The 16,634-nt window shown below is 51.2% G+C and overlaps 5 protein-coding genes across 5 annotated transcripts; 4 read left to right on the forward strand and 1 right to left on the reverse strand.

Annotated features, from left to right (window-relative positions):
• Nucleotides 1-303: 303 nt before the first annotated feature.
• On the forward strand, nt 304-7,397 carry STEHIDRAFT_135144 (uncharacterized protein; the record flags this gene model as incomplete). The annotated part of the gene is made up of 12 exons (XM_007310212.1): nt 304-698; nt 759-3,329; nt 3,396-4,233; nt 4,291-4,752; nt 4,812-5,473; nt 5,526-6,313; nt 6,364-6,498; nt 6,554-6,610; nt 6,670-6,795; nt 6,849-6,954; nt 7,008-7,161; nt 7,218-7,397. 12 exons carry the CDS (start codon nt 304-306, stop codon nt 7,395-7,397), a joined length of 6,474 nt encoding a protein of 2,157 aa, XP_007310274.1.
• A 600-nt stretch (nt 7,398-7,997) lies between these two features.
• Nucleotides 7,998-10,199, forward strand: STEHIDRAFT_135145 (cytochrome P450; the record flags this gene model as incomplete). The annotated part of the gene is made up of 11 exons (XM_007310213.1): nt 7,998-8,167; nt 8,239-8,278; nt 8,333-8,486; nt 8,548-8,675; nt 8,745-9,112; nt 9,170-9,368; nt 9,427-9,538; nt 9,595-9,731; nt 9,787-9,825; nt 9,892-9,993; nt 10,050-10,199. 11 exons carry the CDS (start codon nt 7,998-8,000, stop codon nt 10,197-10,199), a joined length of 1,599 nt encoding a protein of 532 aa, XP_007310275.1.
• A 2,165-nt stretch (nt 10,200-12,364) lies between these two features.
• On the forward strand, nt 12,365-12,960 carry STEHIDRAFT_67726 (uncharacterized protein; the record flags this gene model as incomplete). The annotated part of the gene is made up of 4 exons (XM_007309941.1): nt 12,365-12,481; nt 12,537-12,575; nt 12,645-12,746; nt 12,811-12,960. Coding segments are annotated over 4 exons (408 nt in total), but the record flags the coding sequence as incomplete, so codon positions are not given.
• A 120-nt stretch (nt 12,961-13,080) lies between these two features.
• On the reverse strand, nt 13,081-14,517 carry STEHIDRAFT_105215 (cysteine proteinase). Its single transcript, XM_007310214.1, has 8 exons — nt 14,333-14,517; nt 14,250-14,261; nt 14,127-14,195; nt 13,910-14,062; nt 13,794-13,841; nt 13,674-13,731; nt 13,357-13,607; nt 13,081-13,297 (listed from the first exon to the last, which is right to left on the reverse strand). Exons 1-8 carry the CDS (start codon nt 14,372-14,374, stop codon nt 13,211-13,213), a joined length of 720 nt encoding a protein of 239 aa, XP_007310276.1. The 5' UTR covers nt 14,375-14,517; the 3' UTR covers nt 13,081-13,210.
• A 360-nt stretch (nt 14,518-14,877) lies between these two features.
• STEHIDRAFT_105217 (uncharacterized protein) lies at nt 14,878-16,626 on the forward strand. The gene is made up of 3 exons (XM_007310215.1): nt 14,878-16,034; nt 16,108-16,200; nt 16,249-16,626. The coding sequence occupies exons 1-2, from the start codon at nt 14,949-14,951 to the stop codon at nt 16,177-16,179; spliced, it is 1,158 nt and encodes a 385-aa protein (XP_007310277.1). The 5' UTR covers nt 14,878-14,948; the 3' UTR covers nt 16,180-16,200; nt 16,249-16,626.
• Nucleotides 16,627-16,634: the final 8 nt, after the last annotated feature.

Genomic DNA, 16,634 nt, shown 5'->3' on the forward strand with positions numbered 1-16,634 from the left:
TTGGCTCGTTAGTAGACATCGAGGTGCGGCTGGATTGGGTTAGTGAGTCAGAGTTTTCAGTTCAATTTTCCCGGTGAGTACGGTTTCTTGTCTGTTTGTACGATAAGAGAAGAATTTGCGGACGTCTTCGAGGTTGCACGTCTCTGTGGGGTTGGGATGAGTGCTGCTGGCTACAGGGGTCGCGAGGGTGAATCGCAGTCGAGACGACGTGCATCATACACTTGGATCGCTCGAAAGTTGATGTGGCAATGTTCTAAATAAGTGGGGAGCGAAGAACTGAACTCGAACATTCTAGTTTCAGGCATGAATCCTCGCCGCAAAGAACGAAAGGAGTCCCTGGGACCCTACGATCGAGAGCAGCCTCAGCAACGTTACGCCTTCCCGACCCAATCCAGCCAACCTTATCCGAATCATACCACAAATGCCAACATGACTGGAAGTAGTCCCCACTCCGCCAACTTTCCTCGCGCCACCTCTCCGTCTGGGTTCACGGGACTATTCACCAAGCCAGCGAAATGGTTCTCCAGGTCTCGCGAACCTCATATCTCTACCTCGAGCAACAATACCGAGCCGCGGTCGAGCACGAGCTCTGTTCAGCCCCAGAGAAGACCCCTTATCTCGCAACCGACAGATCCTCGGCCCCTTTTGCCTTCGCTACAGAGCGAGCCATACATGCAGTCCCCCCGCGTAGGAAGCAGGTCAGTATGCTATCTGTTGATGTTGTTACTATTTCTCACTATTTTTAACTCGTCTTCCAGATCAGTTTTAGATCTCTCTCTGGCGAGAACCCATACGGCTATAGACCAACATCACCCGTACCCTTCACCATCATCTGGCTCTCCCAACCGAGTCAAGGGTAGTGCAGGTCTTGGAGATCTCCGTTCTCTTTCTCTCAAACCGTGGTCTAGGTCTGCAGACGAGCTTGGGACGTTTGGAAGTGTGTCCGCGCCAACTTCTCCTGCCTCACCCGAATTTCAAGATAGAGTCGACCGATATCGTGGAACGCCCGTATCTCCTCCCCGCAAGAACTCCGCACCTAATATCTCCTTGACGTCGACTCCGCTCTCGACTTCTCCCCCGTCGTCGTCCCCGGGTTCACTAAGTCCATTGGCTAACGCATCGTCACAGCATAGCCCTACTTCACTTCCAACTGGCGCTCCCCAAGTTCACGCTCGTTCGCACTCTTTCACGCCCAAGCTTCCCTCCAAACTCGCGCCTGTGAAAGGAAACTCACCCATTCCCATGCGGAAACAACTGAGCGGCTCTTCCGAGAAAGAGGGCGATGCTAAGGAGAGGGAGAGGAACCCTATGTTCGCAGGCCGTGGCGCTTTTCCGTTCACCTTCGGTACTGGAGGCGGTCGGTCACCTGGGGAGTCGACATTACTTCCTCCACCTACTATCGTCGAGCCAGGAGATAGCAGCGAGATGAACGAGAAGCGCTCGTCCCAGATCACGTACCAATCTGGCTTCGTCAACCGCTTCCCGGACTTCTCGCCACCTGCGCCACATCTCAGTACGTACGCCTTTGCGCCACAGAGCTTGGCGAAGGGTTGGAAACCGTTCAAATTGGTGTTGAGGGGGACGAAGCTGCATTTCTATAAGCCTCCGAGTGATAGGACAACTGCGGTGAAAGAGCTGTTCCCGACGGAAATTATCATGGTGGAGGAGGAGGCTGAGGGGACTGAGGATGTGTCGGCGACGGCCAGTCTGCTCGAGACCGAGAAGAAGTCGGATAGTGGGAGGTCGGTTTCCGGATCTGGGTCAGGGAGACGGAAAAGGGCGTTCTGGGGCAGGCGGAGGCACCCGGACTTGGTGGTGAATGCTGAGAATGAGGTTCAGAAGGGTTCTTTGGAGGCGCTCGTCCACGAAGCCGTGTTCGGAACCTTGTTCAGGCCGCAGGAGGGCTCGACAATAGGAGAGCGAAGGGCGGATTGGCAGGCATTCGCTTCCATGATTCTGTTCGGGATGCCGGAGCTCGTCGGTTCCGTAAAGTTCGAGCTGGAGCTGATCCGGTGTTGTACGTTCTTTATAAACGGGTCGGATGAGGCAACGAGGGAGGAGGAAAGGGAGAACGTGATATGGCTCGCGGGAGAATACCTCAGGTTTCACGGCAATCCAGCAGAACCGTCAGCTTGGGAGGATTTCCGAAAGGACACGATACCGACATTTTCGATGGCACAGTCTCAATCCGAATCACCTACGCTTACGGCCTCCTCTTCGACGTTTGCTATGTTCGCTCGGTCGCCAGCAGTCGGTATGCAGGACTCCTCGTCGCCCAATGCCCTGTCGCCCAATGTCAATACGTTCTCGCCGAGGCCGGGCGATGCTGTCAACACGGTCTCACTGACGGAGGCTCTAATAACCACTCAACCTTATCGGCCAGCACTGATATCGTCACCTACCCAGAGCTCCCTGGATTACCGACCCCGACCATCTACCTCGACGAACCTTACGACCTTAACAAACAAGGAGCTAGTGTGGAACGTGCTCGAGCGAGAAGGCTTCACGAAGGACGTCCTCATCCGGCTTCACCCAGCGCTCATCTCGAACAGTCTGCTCATCTTCAACCGTAGCCTGCTCTCCCTTCTTCCCGACAACCTCACGGCAGAGTTCGTCTTCTCATCGGATGGTTCATCTACGTCCAAGTCACCTGCCGTGGACGCCAGCGGCCCACATGGCGAGCCAAAAGCATCTCCGCCGCCACCACCATTTTTCGGTAGCGATGACCGACCGCACTGGTTGACGAAGCTGGTTCTCCTACATATCCTTGGCCCCGACACGAGTGCCTCATTTTCGACTCGCTCCCCTGAAGAATATGTACCCCAAACATCGCGGACGCATACCCGTGCGGAGGTCATATCCGCCTGGACCCGTGTTGCTGAACTGTCTCGCTCTGTAGGAGACGAATGCTCATGGCGTGCAATCCGAGCTGCTCTCTGCTCACGCCCTGTAGCCCGGCTTGACAAGGCTTGGAGGCGCGTTGACCCTGCTGCGTTGAATCTTGTCGAGCAGTGGGTAGTGCAAGGTGAGGGCCAGAGCACAGTCGACACGAGGGCGATTCCATGGGGAGGCGATACGAGGGAGCGAATTCGGACGGCATTGGAGAGAGCAAAGATAGGGGAAGAAGGGTCGACAGAGTGGGCTGTTAGTGGTCTGAAGGAGGCTAGAGATGTGTTCGAGGGTTTCAGGACTAATTTCTCGCTTTGTCCGAGGAAGGTGGACCCATCGGCTGAGGAGAAGGGAGAGGAGATCAGTACGCTCATACGCGGGTGGCAGGAGCTATATTCGACGGGTGGTGGGATTGGGAGTATCGCTTCTCAATTTCAACAGTAAGTTCGCACTCTGTCTATTTGAACGACCGTCCCTGTTCGGAAACGTGCTAACCATTCTTACAGTGTCGATCAGTTCATGTCGCTATCACTGGCTGCCGAGTCTCGACACAAAGGTCTCTACGAAACACAATTCTGGACTCGAGCTTCCTCATCAACGGGACCAACCCTTCAATATTTGGCCCCATTACTGTTCCCGGAACCTCTTCCCGCTATTTCGTTCATCAATCGCGGTGACGTCCTTCGGATCCGCGCAGACGGTGGCCCATCTCAAGCACAGCTCAATGTACAAGAACTCCAGTTTTTACGCAAAGCATCTGGCAATCCACGGCTCAGCCTGAGTTCGACACGCGGGAAGGAATCGTTCAGTTTCCCGGAGCTTGGGGGAACCGTGATCCCGCTGTTCAACGGCGAGCTCTTCTGCCTCGTCCAACCAGGTGGTAGCGAGAGGTCACTATCCCGACCCTCATCTCGTGCCCATTCGCGGCCGCCAGGTTCAAGACCACCCAGCGGTATCATCGAGAATGGTTTACCCTCGGAAAAGCCCATCGGTCGAGTACCGTCGATCCGGGTGAAGTCTGGGGCATCATCAGGGCTTGACCGGAAGGCCAGTCTGGCGCGTCGGAATTCGTTACCCACGCTCTCTCAGAGGAGCAGCGTCGTTATTCCGGAGCACCCACCGGATAGTGTGGTACGCGTCGTTATACAGGCCGGGACGATGGATCGTTTGGTGGAGGTTCTCGCGCATGGTTTACCTGGCGTCACGGTGTCAATCGCGGACGATAATGGAGAGATGCCGCTGAGGGAGGGCAAGCAGAGAGAGATCAGGATGGACAAGGCGGAGTTCTCATTGGTGTGGTGGAAGGTGTTCAGGAGTTTCATCACGCCAGCAAACTTCTTCGAGGTACAGTCAAATTTTTTTTCTTCGTCGTTCCCACACTAAACAAGTTTCAATCATCAGGCCCTTCAGAAACGGTTTACAAAAGCCAGGAGTAACTCTTTCGACCTCGCCCAAGCTGCTACGGTCCGTGAAGAGATTCTGGATGTTATTGGCGACTGGCTACAGAACGGCGGAGGTGCACAAGACATCTTGGACAATACAACACTTTACCATGCTGTCGAATCCTTCCTGACCGGCGCCACTGACCTCATCAAGCCACGAACGCCGTTGAAGGACGATGCCAACGCCACTCAAGCATACGTCAGCCTCAAGGAGACCCTCGCCACTTTGACTGCTCTCTTTCTATCTCAGACCATGCGGCCATCTGTACGCCCTCTGTTCTCGCAGGAGACTGGTCCTACCACAACGGAATCCCAAAACTTCGGCCCCGATGCTCCTGACCTCGACGCTATCCAACCAGAGGCGTTGGTCAACAACCTGGACGCTATGGCCGCAGCTGCTTTCCGCAATATCACCGAAGAGGTATGCCCATCAAATATATGTAGATTCATTCGAATTATCTACTGAATTTCATCACACAGGATTTGTTCATTGCTGCTGATCTCCTCGAAGTCCAGGCCGCCGATCGTCTCGGGTGGCTTACCGGGCGAGAAGGCAGTACTACCAGCGACGATGTCGACCTTCAGACGATATACTCGCATCTAACGGAGATCGAACCGTCTAGCCTCATCGCTGAGATCACACAAGAATCCCTGTTCCGGCTACTTCCTCCCGGCATTCGCAGCTGCCTTCGTGCTCACCATGTCCTCCGAAAATGGGTCATATCGAAACTCGTAGCCCCGCGCCTTGGCCTCCAGGCTCGACAATTCCGTATGGAGCTTATACTTCAGGCCATAGAGATATGCCGGAATAGGAGCACCTCTTCATCATCCACCCTGCCGCTCTCCGAACGCCCTTGTGTCCGCTCCTTCGTCGAAGGTGTGTTGACATCTGCAATTGTCAGCGTGGAGAGTCGAGCACATCAACGAGCGTGGTTAAACGTGGCGAACAATCGACGGGTCACATTTGATAGCGTCGTCTCGCTCTTATCGAACCCCGTCTGTCTACCATCACCGGTCAAACGCCCTCTGACGACGGACATCGGTTGGACCCTGGAACGCCTGCTTGAAATGATCAGTCTCCCTGATACTCTCCAGCCGCCTGTGCCAGAAGGGGAGCTACTTGTCAGCTTCGAGAAGCGGAGGTAGGTCTCCTTTTTTCGTGATTTGCCCAAGTCTTACTAATCCCTTGGCCAGACACATTTGCTACCTTATCACCAGCTTCCCTTCGTTCTACACGACGTTGCGGAATCCTGGGGGACGGGATGTCGACCTACGGGATTTCGAACGGCTCAGCAACATCGAGAAGGAAGTGCATGCTGTCCACTTGGATCTTCGCGCCATCAAGGACGACGCCTATCGCGAAGCAATTCAGATTCAACCAAACAAACGCGTCCAACGGCCGTTCCAGAAACTGATTTCTCTGCAACACGAGAAGAATAAGCGGGATCGGACCCTACGAGATCGCTTTACGAAGGAACGCAAGATGGAGCAGCTACGGAATGACAGACGGGACGATTACTTTTCCAAGGCTATTCCCTCACGGAGACCGTCTGCCGGAACCAAGCAGCATCGACCAAAGAAGAGTTCGGGTACCTTTTTCCAGCAGCTCATGCGTCCTATCTCCAGCGCATTTTCATTGGACAACGTTGATACGGGCACTGGGGAGAAGCGTACCGCCGCTGAGCTCGACTTCGTGCCTTCTGGGAAGCCAGCTTTGGTTCTCAGTGTGGCCGAAGCAAAGGTGACGCAGTACATGAACTACGAGCGCTCGTTCACGTTCCAGCTGGACACGGAGGATGGAGGCAACTACCTTCTCCAAACGGCGACCAGGGCGGAGATGCTGAAATGGATTCAGACCATTGACCGAGTCTCGAAGACTGCAGCGAAGCGGAGGCTGACGTACCTCGGGAACTCCCCAAAACCTCAGCTTTCGGACCACATTCAAGACCGGTCAAACGTTGGGGCAAGGGATCCAAACGCTGGTATGTTTTTATGTTTGAAATACGACGTCCTGTGTTCACATGTCCTACAGTTTTCGGTGTCGATCTCGAGTTCTTGCTGAAGCGGGAAGCGCCAGACGGCGTTGTGATCCCTGGCGCTCTCCCCTCAATGATCGAGAATTGCCTCGCCATCGTCGAACGCCGTGGTTTGAGTGAAGTCGGCATTTGTGAGTGCCTCAATCTACTTCACCCGTTTGTGTTACTGAACGTTTCTATGTATAGACCGCATAGCCGGTGCGAACTCAGAGGTTAAGGAGCTCAAAGACGCTCTCAACCGAGGTTCGTGCACACCCCTACTCCCATCACCTAAACAACCTAATATTTCTCCGACCTCACAGGTGAATGGCCGATCACCGAGTCAACAGATATCTATGCTGTTTGCGACCTCATCAAATCATGGTTCCGTGTACTACCCGAACCAGTCTTCCCACCTTACTCCTACCACGATGTCATTGAGGCCATGAGTACGCGCCTTTGCTCTTCGTTCATATGCCATCCCCTGACGCTTCGTATTCAGAAATCGAAGATTTCAATGCTCGGCTCGAGAGGATAAGGACAGTTGTCCAAGCCCTTCCGACACACAATTTCTATTTGCTAAAGCGTGTAGTCGAACACCTTGACAAGTGCGTTTTTCATTGTGCATAACATAGTCATACATTTACGAACCTTTGTGCAGAGTCACCGATTATGAGGAACACAATCAGATGACGTCGGACGCGTTAGCTATTGTGTTCAGCCCGAACCTTCTGCGCGCCCCTCATAACGACTTTGTCATGATTATGGCTAACATGCCATACACGAACAAGCTTGTGAAGGCACTAGTCACCCATGTGCGTCATTTTCCCGACGCCTTTATCCAGTCCATAGCATTGACCATCACTTTCAGTTCCATACCATATTTGACGAGGCAGACCCAGAGGCTGAAGTCGATCAGGAGGAAGACGAAGAAGACGACTTCGACGACCCTATACCCGAGGAGGAAGAGGAGCTCGAAACAGAATTCATGCCCTCTCCGTCCACCAGTTACCCCGATACTCAAAATTCAGTTACCCCGCCTAATGCATAACATGCCACCTTCGCTGTAGTCATTTTTTCTTCGTCTCGGTTGCACGGACTGCTCCGTTCAAACATCTCAGGTTCCTTGTACTGCACTCCTTATTTCTGTATAAGACTTAACTCTCATCGGACATTGACTGGCTTTTTGTTACGTAGTAGATACCTCGACGTTGTCCTTTTCTACATCTGCATGTCAACGGACTCTCCACATTATAATCTGCATTATTGGTATTTTTGCGGCGTGGACTCAATGCACTGTCCTCGCAAATTTTCTCACCCGCCTGCTTCTCTCCTATCAATACACTGATTGGATGATATGCTTCTACCGCCATGCATGTCTAAGGCTGATCACGCCAGATTCATGTTGGACGGCTTATGAGTGCTTCGTGAGTACGTCTATTACTCACATTCCCTACCGTCCAGTGCTTACCCCTATACGGACATACAGGTCCTGGACCTGCGCGGAGAAAGGGCCGTATAATTCACATGGACAAGGAGGCATCAGGGCTCGAATCATCCCAAAGGGAATTTAAACTTCCCACGTTTGATCTGTTCACAGTTCTAGCTATAAAGACTTTGAAGGGGCTTTGCTGTCCCCGCTGCGTTCTCAATGGACTTGTCTTCGCCTGTCGTGCTGCTTCTGGGAGGCATCGTTTTAAGTTTCGCCGTATGGCGAATCTTGTCCATTGGGCGAAGAGAGAAAGCTCTCCCTCCTGGACCTGCGACGACCCATTTGCTGGGAAACCTACATCAGTTCCCCACGGAATATGCATATCGCCAGTTAGTGCCCTTCCTTGATCGTTGTTTATCCCTCCTTCTATTGATCTTACTTGGTTGATTTACGTCTGGAGATTGACCTCCTGGGCGAAGGAGTATGGTGGAATATACTCAGTGAGCGCTCTATCCACTCACAATATCGATTACGTTCGAAAAGAAATCTTGAAGCTTAAGATGGGTCCGGGAAATCTCATGGTTGTCACTGATGTCCAAATTATGCGCGACCTCATCGATAACAAAAGCTACTCGTCCGCTGATCGAGAACCAAGTTATCCCATCAGCATCGTTACGGACGGGAAGAACAGTATATTTGGACCGTACAGTGAAGTCTGTCGCTTCGTCTTCACTTTCATGCGCCTGACAGTTTGCTCGCAATCCTATAGCGCGTGAATGGCGCAAGAGTCGCCAACAGCAACACGATATGCTCAGCAAAGAAGCTTGCGAGCGACATTTACTGATTCAAACGGCTGAAGCAACTCAGCTACTTTGGGATATCCTACACGATCCAGAGGTGTGATTCTTCAGATGATCTTCGTGGACCCTCGCAAAGCTCACTACGGGACATCGGTTCGCTCGATAGAATTTCGCAAATCACGGGTTCCGATACGCCAACTCTCTTATTACGTCCGTGTTCTGTGGCATCCGCTCTCCACACCATAGTAGTTTGTTTTCGGCCACATTTCACAAGATGATAGGGGAGTGGGCGCGATTCCTCGAGCCAGGACACAACCCTCCTGTTGATCTGATTCCTTTGCTGAAGTACGTGCCTGCGAGATGGGCGAGGTGGAAGCGTATGGCAGCGAGTTTGCGAAGGACACAACGTACCATGTACGGTACGCTGATCGAACGGTGTGAAGCTCATATTTTGGAAAACGATCGCAAAGGAGCGGCATTGGAGAAGATAATAGACGAGCGTGAAGAACGAGGAATTGACCGGGCATTGTTGCGGTCAGTAATACATACATCTAATCTATCGAGTTTTGACAAGCTGATCAAGTTGAATAGCGGCATCGTCGGGTCCATCCTCGAAGGTGGTTCCGATACGACTGCTCTCTTTACACGAAGCTGCATTCTAATGCTAGTGGCACATCCTGAGGCACAGGAGCGGGCACATCAAGAGATTGAATCCGTAGTCGGCCATGATCGCCTCCCTACACGCGATGATTGGGACAGTCTGCCGTACTGTCAAGCTCTTGTCAAAGAGGTTAGTCGCCTATTATACCTTCATTTGATTGTGAGTCTATCTGAGCCAGTCTCCAAAGGTCTTGCGTTTCCGCCCTCCAGTGCCGTTAGGTGTGCCAAGGAGCATGAGACAGGCCGAGACCTGCAACGGATTCTTGATTCCACGGGGCTCTACCGTCATTATCAATCAGTGTAGTGCTCTATTTCTCTATTCACGGCTTAGTCGAGCTGAGCGTCATCGCATGTAGATGGCATACTACACGATCCCGAGGCTTATGATGAACCAGACAAGTTCAAACCAGAACGTTTCCTGTCCTCTCCAGTAGGGGTTAAACCTGGCGTGGATGAGGCCGGACGAGAAGATTTGAACTTCGGTGGAGGGAGAGTGAGTCCTATCCATGGCCCTTCTCTTTAGAATGTTCGTTGATTTTCTATTACAGCGCGTTTGTCCCGGAAAAATCCTGGCCAAAAACTCGCTCGTATGTAGTATTAGCATTGCATGGTCGGTGTTAGGATACTACTGATTGCTATATTCCGGTGTTCAGGCCATTAATACTATGAATTTTGTGTGGGCATTCAAGTTCACTAATGCAATAGATAGTCAGTCGATGCGACCAATCCCAGTGGATATCACTAACTACTCGAAGGTAGATCTATTTCGTGAACTCACGCCCCTACGAGGAAGGCTTACGTTTCTTTATAGGGTCTCACCACCGCACCTAATCCATTCAGATGTCAGATTATCCCGCGAAGCCCCGCACATATTACGCTGATTGAGAAGGGCATGGAGCAGGCGAAGGAGATCTTCAAAGACTTCGAAGTTCTGGACAAGTTGTATGAACCGGAGGACTAGACTCCTTCAGATATAGCTCAAGGCGATAGTATACTGGGAGAATGATACAATCGACATATTTCAACAGCATATTTGCCCGTGATTCGAAGACACGGCAATGCCTTTACGGTTTCTATGGGACAAGCACCGGGGTCTAGCCATCCGAGCAATAAGTGCTTCTCGTGGCGTATTCACTCGTATGAGCATTCTCAGTTCTTATACTACATCGCCTTCTTTCGTTATCTCCTAGCGGCCTTTTCTTCCTACGCCGTGTTTATTATGAGTGTAACAAGTAACTTGGTCAAAGTCTCGTGCGTGAATTCTTCAATCACGCGGCTCCACAACATAGCGCTGACAGGATCGGTATAGCAATTCGCCTCCTGACAGGGAGAACAACCGTCATTTCTCATCAAACTCAAAGTGATCGTTTGACGCCTGTTGGACTCCTGACGGCTCCATGGGAGGGAGCCCCCTGCGGCCCAACCTCTTTGCTACTCCTCTAGTAGGCACAACTACAACGACCCTTCAAACACCTCATTATTTTCACTATATGTTGTCGATGGACCTCCCTTCACCTCTGATGATACTTGCGGGTCTAGTATTTAGTATCGCTATCTGGCGAGTATCGTCAGTCGGACGAAGAGCGGAAGCACTTCCCCCTGGACCTCCAACCTCCCCATTGCTGGGAAACTTGCACCAGTTCCCCAAGGAATATGCGTATCGCCAGTAAATATTTACCCTTGGTGTATGGTTCTTCCACCTTCCACCTCACATCAGGGGACACTCTGTAGATTAACTACGTGGGCGAAAGAGTATGGGGGTTTATACTCGGTGAGAGTTATTTTTTTAACCCGGTACGCCCATACTCAACTTAGGCCTGCGCGCAGCTGAAGATGGGCCCAAAGAATATCATGGTCATCACCAACGCTCAAATTATGCGCGAACTCATCGACATGAAGAGCTCCTCGTCCGCTGACCGAGAGCCAAGCTACCTCATTGACATCGTCACTGATAGGAAAAACAGCAGTTATGGTCCATATTGTAAGTTATGCGGATATTGTTTTCGAGGGTCACCGACAGTATTACATGCCTATAGCACGGGAATGGCGCAAGGATCGTCAACGGCAACATGATATACTCAACAAAGAAGCCTGCGAGCGACATTGGGTGATCCAACGAGCCGAAGCCGTTCAGCTGCTTTGGGATCTCCTACACGAGCCGGAGGTCTGGACCTTCCCTCACTATCCTTCCCACATATTAATCAGGTTGGCTTGACAGGAGTTCGCAAATCATGCATTCAGATATTCCAACTCCCTAATTACATCCGTGTTCTGTGGCGTCCGTTCCCCACATTACAGTAGCTTGTTTTCGGCAGAACTTCACAAGATGCTCGACGAATGGGCGCGATACCTCGAGCCTGGCTTCAATCCGCCTGTTGATCTCCTCCCTTTGCTGAAGTATGTTCCGGCAAGATGGGCCAGATGGAAGCGAATGGCCGCGAGCTTGCGCAAGGCTCAGCGCGCACTGTACGGTACCCTGGTCGAACGGTGTAAAGCCCATATCTCGGAGGATAATCGCAAAGGAGTTGAACTTGAGAAGTTAATAGATGAGGGCGCATAATCGCAAAGGAGTTGAACTTGAGAAGTTAATAGATGAGGGCGCATGGGTTGACCAAGCTTCTTTTCGGTGAGTAAGATGCTTATTGTCCTTCAGGTGAGATGGGAGATGGGCTAATTGGGAGGCAGCGGCTTTGTGGGCTCCGTTATTGAGGGTGCCTCTGAGACGACTTCTCTCTCACTGCAAAGTTGCATTCTCATGCTTGTAGCTTATCCTGAAGCACAAGAACGGGCTTATCAGGAGATAGAATCTGTCGTAGGCCACGAGCGCCTGCCTATGCGTGATGACTGGGAAAGACTTCCGTACTGCCAGGCCTTCATTAAAGAGGTCGGTCCTCTAGTAAATTTTGTTGATTCATCACCCACCTGAGTCGTTTGAGGAAGGTCATGCGGTTTCGTCCCCTGGTCCCGTTGGGTATACCGAGGTACATGAGACAGGATGAGTCGTGTAATGGGGTTTTGATCCCAAAGGGTTCGACAATCATCATCAACCAATGTAGGAGACTTCCTTTACTTATCTCTCAATAATACTGAAATATATCGAGTGCAGATGGTATACTACACGATCCCGAGGCTTATGACGTACCAGAAAAGTTCAAACCGGAACGCTTTCTTCTCTCTTCAGTGGGCGTCAAACCTGGCGTAGATGAGACTGGGCGAGAAGACTTGCAATTTGGCGGAGGGAGAGTAAGTCATGTCTTGCACTTCCTTGTTCGTGGTACTCACGTTCTTTCTACGAAAGCGTGTTTGTCCTGGAAAGATCTTGGCTAAGAATTCGCTCGTCCGTAGAGTCGTTTCTGCGCCGTTCACATCAGAGGGGCGTTGCTTGATCTGATAGCCTTACTTTCAGGCTATCAACGTTATGAACCTCGTGTGGGCCTTCAAGTGGACCAATGCGATAGATAATGAAACGAAAAATCCCATCCCAGTGGATATTGACAACTATTCTAAGGTCAATTTACTTTTATATCTCATGCGGTTCTATGAACACAATAAAGCTGATTTCTCATCTATAGGGCATCTCCACCGCGCCGAATCCTTTCAAGTGTCAGATTACTCCGCGAAGCTCCATGCACATTGCGCTCATTGAAAAGGAGATGGAACATGCGAAAGAGATCTTCAAAGGATTCGAGGTTTTGGATAAACTGTGTGAGCCAGAGGAGTGAACCTCTCCACGCCTCGCACGAAACATTATACACTTGCAGGCCGGGAGAGATTCGATGTTCTTCCTTCGGAAGCTTGTCTCTTTTACGCAGGCCACTGACTTACGCATAATGAAGTGTAACATAGTTGACATTTTCAGACCTCTCCGAACTTGAGGTGGTAGAAAACTGTTTGTACAATCATATCGTTTTGTCTGGACGTTCTCAGTTTACATGTCACGTCGTTCTTCTTCGTCGAGTCACACGTCTGCCTTCATTGCACTGCAGTGAGTGCTATCATGCTATACTCCACCGAATCTCCCAACGGCAAAAGGTTGTCCTTCACATATGCGACGACATCCTGACGACTGGACATTAGTCTGCTGGACCAGTGGAGTTGATACTGGTGACGCGGCTTACCTGTAGCAGGTCGCTTGATGCCCCTCGATCGATTGGACCATCCCGACCTCCGTTCAGCTCTATCAGCCGCTTTCCATGAGTTTCTCCGTCTCCGGTAGGCACAGCAGGAGCTTGCACGAAGGCAGTATAGGCATGGGGCGGATGGTCGAAGCCCGGGTTGACTGACTGCCCAGCTACCGCAGCCTGAGCATGGGCCTCCGCGAAGGCCGTATTGGCTTCAAGAAGACGTATACGCTCTTCACCCGAGACGCCTGGAACATACAATGCGCAGTTTCAGCAGGTGAGAACTACCATAGCACAACTACAAGTGGACTGACCTTTGCATTTGGTAGCAAACTCGGCGAAGGGGGAATCTGGCTTCAAGGTTGCACCGCACTATAAGACCGAAAAAAATCGGTTGGCCTACCAGTGCCACACGAGGATAATGAACAACTCACGTTTGCTAAAGCATGGATGACGGCCATAGTACCGCACGCATTACCAATCTGTAGCGAAGCATGCGACGTAAGTATCCTCAGACAACGAACGGAGAGCACAGAGCGTGGCTGCGCACCGTCTGCTTGACCCACACGACGTTGGGGTCGATTGGCGGCTGCCCTTCAGCTTTGATCTTCTCATCCTCTCTAATAAGATATTCCTTCCACGGTCCGGGCCACGGAAAGAGGAGAACTATGGCCTTGACTGGCTGGGGCACCATCGCGAGCAGCTAGAGGAAAAGGTCATGTTCGGGTTATGAAAGTGATACTGGCTCGATTATATCGTAGATGTACTTCTTGGTCGAGACCATAGACATCGCAGAACTGCGAATCAAACGGGTCAAGCCCAACTTTGTTCGCCCACTGGCATAAGAGTCAGTGCCTATCGGGTGAAGCAAACCACGTCGAGCAACGAACGAAGTTCATGACCTGGAAAAGTGGGTTGACGGAGAAACCTGTGAACTTGTAAATTCTGGGAGCCTCGGGATAGAGGTGCATACCTCTGGGTTACTCTCCAAAGCGATCCATTTCATTCCTGGCATCTTTGCTTGAAATGTATTCGTTGCACGCTCAGAAGGAGAAACAGAGGCTGCTGTGATGTATTTAAAGGAACTTCACTAACAAAGCAGATGCTTTAACCAGAATTTCGATGAGAGGACGAGTCAGAGCAGATAAGTATGTCTCCTGGACGCGTAAGCTGCGTTACAAAGTTTCACAGCGGTGACAACTGGTATGTCACTGCCACTGGAATCCAGTTGGAATCCACCTGGAACTCTTGGGGCCTGTGGGCTCGGTACACGTAGCTCGCTCGGGCTCGGCAACTCCTGTTTTGGATGTGTGAGGCTATATTATCACCCTTTAATCTGAGTCTGTTGGAAGCAAAGAGTTGTTAAGGAAAGCCGTCACTAACAAAACATGAACAAAACATCGCATTTTCGGTCGGAGTGCGGAGTTTGAGTTGTCCGGCATTGTCCGACAGTACTAACGAACTTTGTGAGTCTGACTCGAACTCATCTCCTGAAGTACTTTCTGAAAGGGAGCACCACGTATAGTTCCACGCACATCTTCTCTCGTGTTTGAGCTTAGGAATCTGATTCCTGAAATTCTGTCTGCTAGATGGTCCCATTCATTCCTCCAGAGTTGGTGATACCCATTGTCGAAGAGATGTATCATCTACCCGATGGAACTGCAGATATACATACCCTCTCCGCCTGTTCCTTGGTCTGCCAGAGCTGGAGAGTGCACTCACAAAGACTTCTTCTATCTCGTGCCACCATGCGGATCTGTGGTCCTCCGGATGATGGGCAGAGATCACTTACTCTACACCAATGCCTCTCAACCGGGAGCTTAGGGTCGTATATACGGGCGTTGGACCTATCTATCACTACCAGACGTGGAAGCCTAGGTTCCTTTGCACCACAAGCCACATCCGCCCTCTCACCCGACGAATTCGTATCAGCGGTTGAATTCTGTCCACACCTTTATCACCTGTCGCTCAATATCAACGCGATGCATTCGTTCGATGCGGATGCCGTCGAACGTCTGAGCTCTCTGTCTCTCACCATACGGGCCCTCGATGTCTCATTCGGCAGCGTCACTTCGCCCGTAGTTTATCAGCTTCTCGCGATATGGCCTTCCATTCAAAGTCTGCGTCTCCGAACAGAGATGATTGCGCCCCTCCCATCCGTACGCCCAGACTTCTCGCTGTACGAGTTGTCGCTTCATAGATCCGTCCGTCGCGGGGTACTGGAATGGCTGATACCTCCTCCGGATGCGCCCTATCCCAGTCATAGAACGCCACTGCGTATTCTCGATTTCTGGGATACGCCGAACGAGGATAGCCGCGACATTATCTTCGCACATGCTACCAACGTCCGCTCGCTACGTCTCACCTATCCACCGCCTGCCGGCTTCATGGATTCCTTCAACGGTATACAGGAATTCGTTTTGCGCACTACACCGGATCTTCTTCCCCTTCGGCCACTGCCCTCGTCGATCGAGCATCTCCACTTCCACAATTTCTCCTCGCCGAGCTTTGCACACTCCCTTGTCCATACTACCTCATGCATCAGGAGCCTTCCGAATGTCACCCTCGTGACTGTTAATAAACCTATCGCTGAGCGAGAGGACTTCGGAAACTTAGTCAGGGTTTGTGAGGGCAGAGGTATCGAGATACGGGTGGATCCGAAATTTTATTATTTGGTGAAGATAGATCAGTCTGTATTCGTGTTTTATTCACATACTGACCAGTGTTGATCGACCCCTAATCATACAGTATGAGTATCCGGTGCCGGTTGAGAGGTTTCCTCGACTGAGGACAATTGAGAACTTGTACAAGATGAACTGACTTCACGCCCGAGGCTCGATAGTAAGTCTTTTGTTAACATGCTACGGCACCCCGCTAATTACAAACTAGGCATCTATCGGGTCGCTCGGTTTGGGCCTCACGACATTGACGACATTCTGTATATCTATCTATGCATCGTAGGGGCATCATTGGTCACTGGTGTTGTGCTCTTGAACAACGACTATCTTTGACGTGCAATGCATCTGCTGATGGACGATGTTTGTAGGATGGTTTATTTGTGCTATATCGCACTGTTCCCACCAGTGGCTTGACTGCACCGTGGTGTTTGTTGTGGTGTTTGTTGTACTTTGGTTGTGCTGTTTCACTGATGATTTTCCCCTTTATGTCGTCACGGTTTCTATATATATGGGCCGATCCACCCTTCTGATTGTATATAAATTCGAACTGTAGTTAAACACTAGCCTTCTGGAAGGAACTATACTTGCCCGCTGCCG

This window comes from Stereum hirsutum, assembly GCF_000264905.1.
Source record: "Stereum hirsutum FP-91666 SS1 unplaced genomic scaffold STEHIscaffold_19, whole genome shotgun sequence".
Classification (NCBI taxonomy): Eukaryota; Fungi; Basidiomycota; class Agaricomycetes; order Russulales; family Stereaceae; genus Stereum; species Stereum hirsutum.